This window comes from Pygoscelis adeliae, unplaced genomic scaffold (genome assembly GCF_000699105.1).
Source record: "Pygoscelis adeliae isolate BGI_AS28 unplaced genomic scaffold, ASM69910v1 Scaffold114, whole genome shotgun sequence".
NCBI classification, from domain to species: domain Eukaryota; kingdom Metazoa; phylum Chordata; class Aves; order Sphenisciformes; family Spheniscidae; genus Pygoscelis; species Pygoscelis adeliae.
Window position 1 is genome coordinate 1,463,601 of NW_008824587.1, and position 1,925 is coordinate 1,465,525.

A 1,925-nucleotide genomic window follows, 5' to 3' on the forward strand; every position below is an offset into this window, starting at 1 on the left:
CCCCCCCCCCTCCTCATGGCGGTGGCAGAGGTTGGACCCTGGGGCAAAGCGGGGACCCTGGGGCAAAGCGGGGACCCTCCAACCCTGCGATGCACCGGCCAGACTCGCACCCCTCCTGCTCCCAGCCTGCAACAGCCTGCAGGTCCCCAGGCCGGGAACACCCTTCACCCCCCATCCCGTGACCATGAATGTTTGCCAGACTCCCCCCTACCTTCCCATTTCACATGGAAAGAAAGAAAAAGGATCGCAGGGCCCTTTATTTGTCCTGTCAGGGAATGAGCCAGATACAAGTGGTTTCAGGTGAGATCACAAGCTCAGGAACAGCAAGGCCACAGGACAGAAGCACCTCCTTGCAACAGGGACAAACGCAAGGACGGGAGCTGGGTCTGGCCCGGCTCCGTCTCCCCTTGCATCGCTCCGGACAATTTTTTTTTTTTTTTTTTGCGCTAGAGACCCACCCCGGGCTCCCTGCCCCGCCCGGGTTCCCTTCCGCAACCAGCGCAGCTCTGCCGAAAGCTGGTGCTCTGGGTGCAGGGTCAGACCTGCAGCGCCCGCGGGAGCGGAGCAGGATGCCCATCACCAAGCTGCTGGGCATGGCCGAGCCTGTCCCTAGGGCTCTAATCGCCCTCCGCTTTGCTCCGCAGCTCGTTGAAGACCTCACTCTGCCGCCTCTTGTCCTTGGCGCGGATAATGGTCATCCTGAAGAGCTTGCAGTAGAGCTCCATGGCGGTGGGGCTGTCGTCGTTGCCAGGGATGGGGTAGGTGATCAAGCAGGGGTTGCAGTTCGTGTCCACCACCCCCACCGTGGGGATGTTCATCTTGGCAGCATCCCGGATGGCCACGTGGGGCTCAAAGATGTTGTTGAGGCTGCTGAGGAAGATGAGGAGGTCGGGCAGGCGGACGCCGGGCCCGAACTGGACGTGGGCGTTGGTGAGCAGGCCGCCCTGCCAGTAGCGGGTGTGGGCGTACTCCCCACACTCCCGTGCCGTGCTCTCAACCAGGTGGCAGAACTGGCGTTTGCGGCTGACGAAGAGGATGATGCCCTTGCGGTAGGCGATGTGGGCGGTGAAGTTGAGGGCCAGCTGGAGGTGCTGCATCGTCTGATCCAAGTCGATGATGTCCTGATCCAGGCGGCAGCCAAAGATGTAAGGCTCCATGAACCTGCAGGGACAGAGGGAGGGCGACACAAGGGGACGCGGGGACAGGGCGCTACAGGCATCAAGCAGTGTTTCTGAACGCGGCGTGGCCCCACAGAAACCTTCTCACACCCCAACTCCCAGATGGTACCAGAGGTGCTCTCTGCAGAGAACCCTTGTGCGCAGCGCCTGTTCCAGCCGGGCTCAGGGGGGTGCAGGTCTGACACCCCACTCGGTGCCCGCGCTGACCGGGGGTCTCCGCAGTTTTGCAGGGCAGTGACTGTGCCCAGGTGGAAACGTGGGTCTGTGTGGGCAGTTCCAGACCCAGATCAATCTAGTGCAGCCCCCAAAGGCTGATGTGGTCAAGGGAAACACTCCTAATGTCAACAAGTGTTGGATGACAAAATGGGGTCACTCACCTATGCCGACATCCCTTTTTGTGCCCCAAGTGCACCCGGGCATCAAAGAGATCTTTCAGGGAGAAGAGCTCCTTCACGTTGAAGAAGTCGGGGTGGCTGAGAGGCTCGGACAGCAGCTTGTCATCCTCGGCTGGGAGAAGGGAAAAAACCCCATCACTACTCCCTCTTGCTGCGTGTGCCGGGGATGAGCCGGAACGGGAGACAGGGCCCTGATGCGCCCGTGGCCACTGAAGTGCAACAGGGGCCTGGCGATGCCAGCAAGGACGTTGCTCATCGCCCGGCCCCAGGTGCCGACAGTGCCGGGGTCCGGCTCGGGGGACTCCCCTTTCCTCGGAGAAGGGGCCGGTACCCGGCAGCACTCACCGCGGGG

The 1,925-nt window shown here is 62.1% G+C and overlaps 2 protein-coding genes across 2 annotated transcripts in view; one reads left to right on the plus strand and one right to left on the minus strand.

Moving 5' to 3' along the window:
* Positions 1 to 485: 485 nt before the first annotated feature.
* Positions 486 to 1,692, minus strand: MRPS2 (mitochondrial ribosomal protein S2; the record flags this gene model as incomplete). Its single annotated transcript, XM_009322149.1, has 2 exons — positions 486 to 1,161; positions 1,556 to 1,692. Coding segments are annotated over 2 exons (681 nt in total), but the record flags the coding sequence as incomplete, so codon positions are not given.
* Positions 1,693 to 1,806: 114 nt separating this feature from the next.
* The window catches only part of LOC103915341 (chromosome unknown open reading frame, human C9orf116), a 1,345-nt gene continuing 1,226 nt past the window's right edge, over positions 1,807 to 1,925 (plus strand). The window contains exon 1 of the mRNA XM_009322150.1: positions 1,807 to 1,900. Within this exon, the coding sequence (XP_009320425.1) occupies positions 1,807 to 1,900 (94 nt within the window). The remainder of the gene's footprint in view (positions 1,901 to 1,925) is intronic.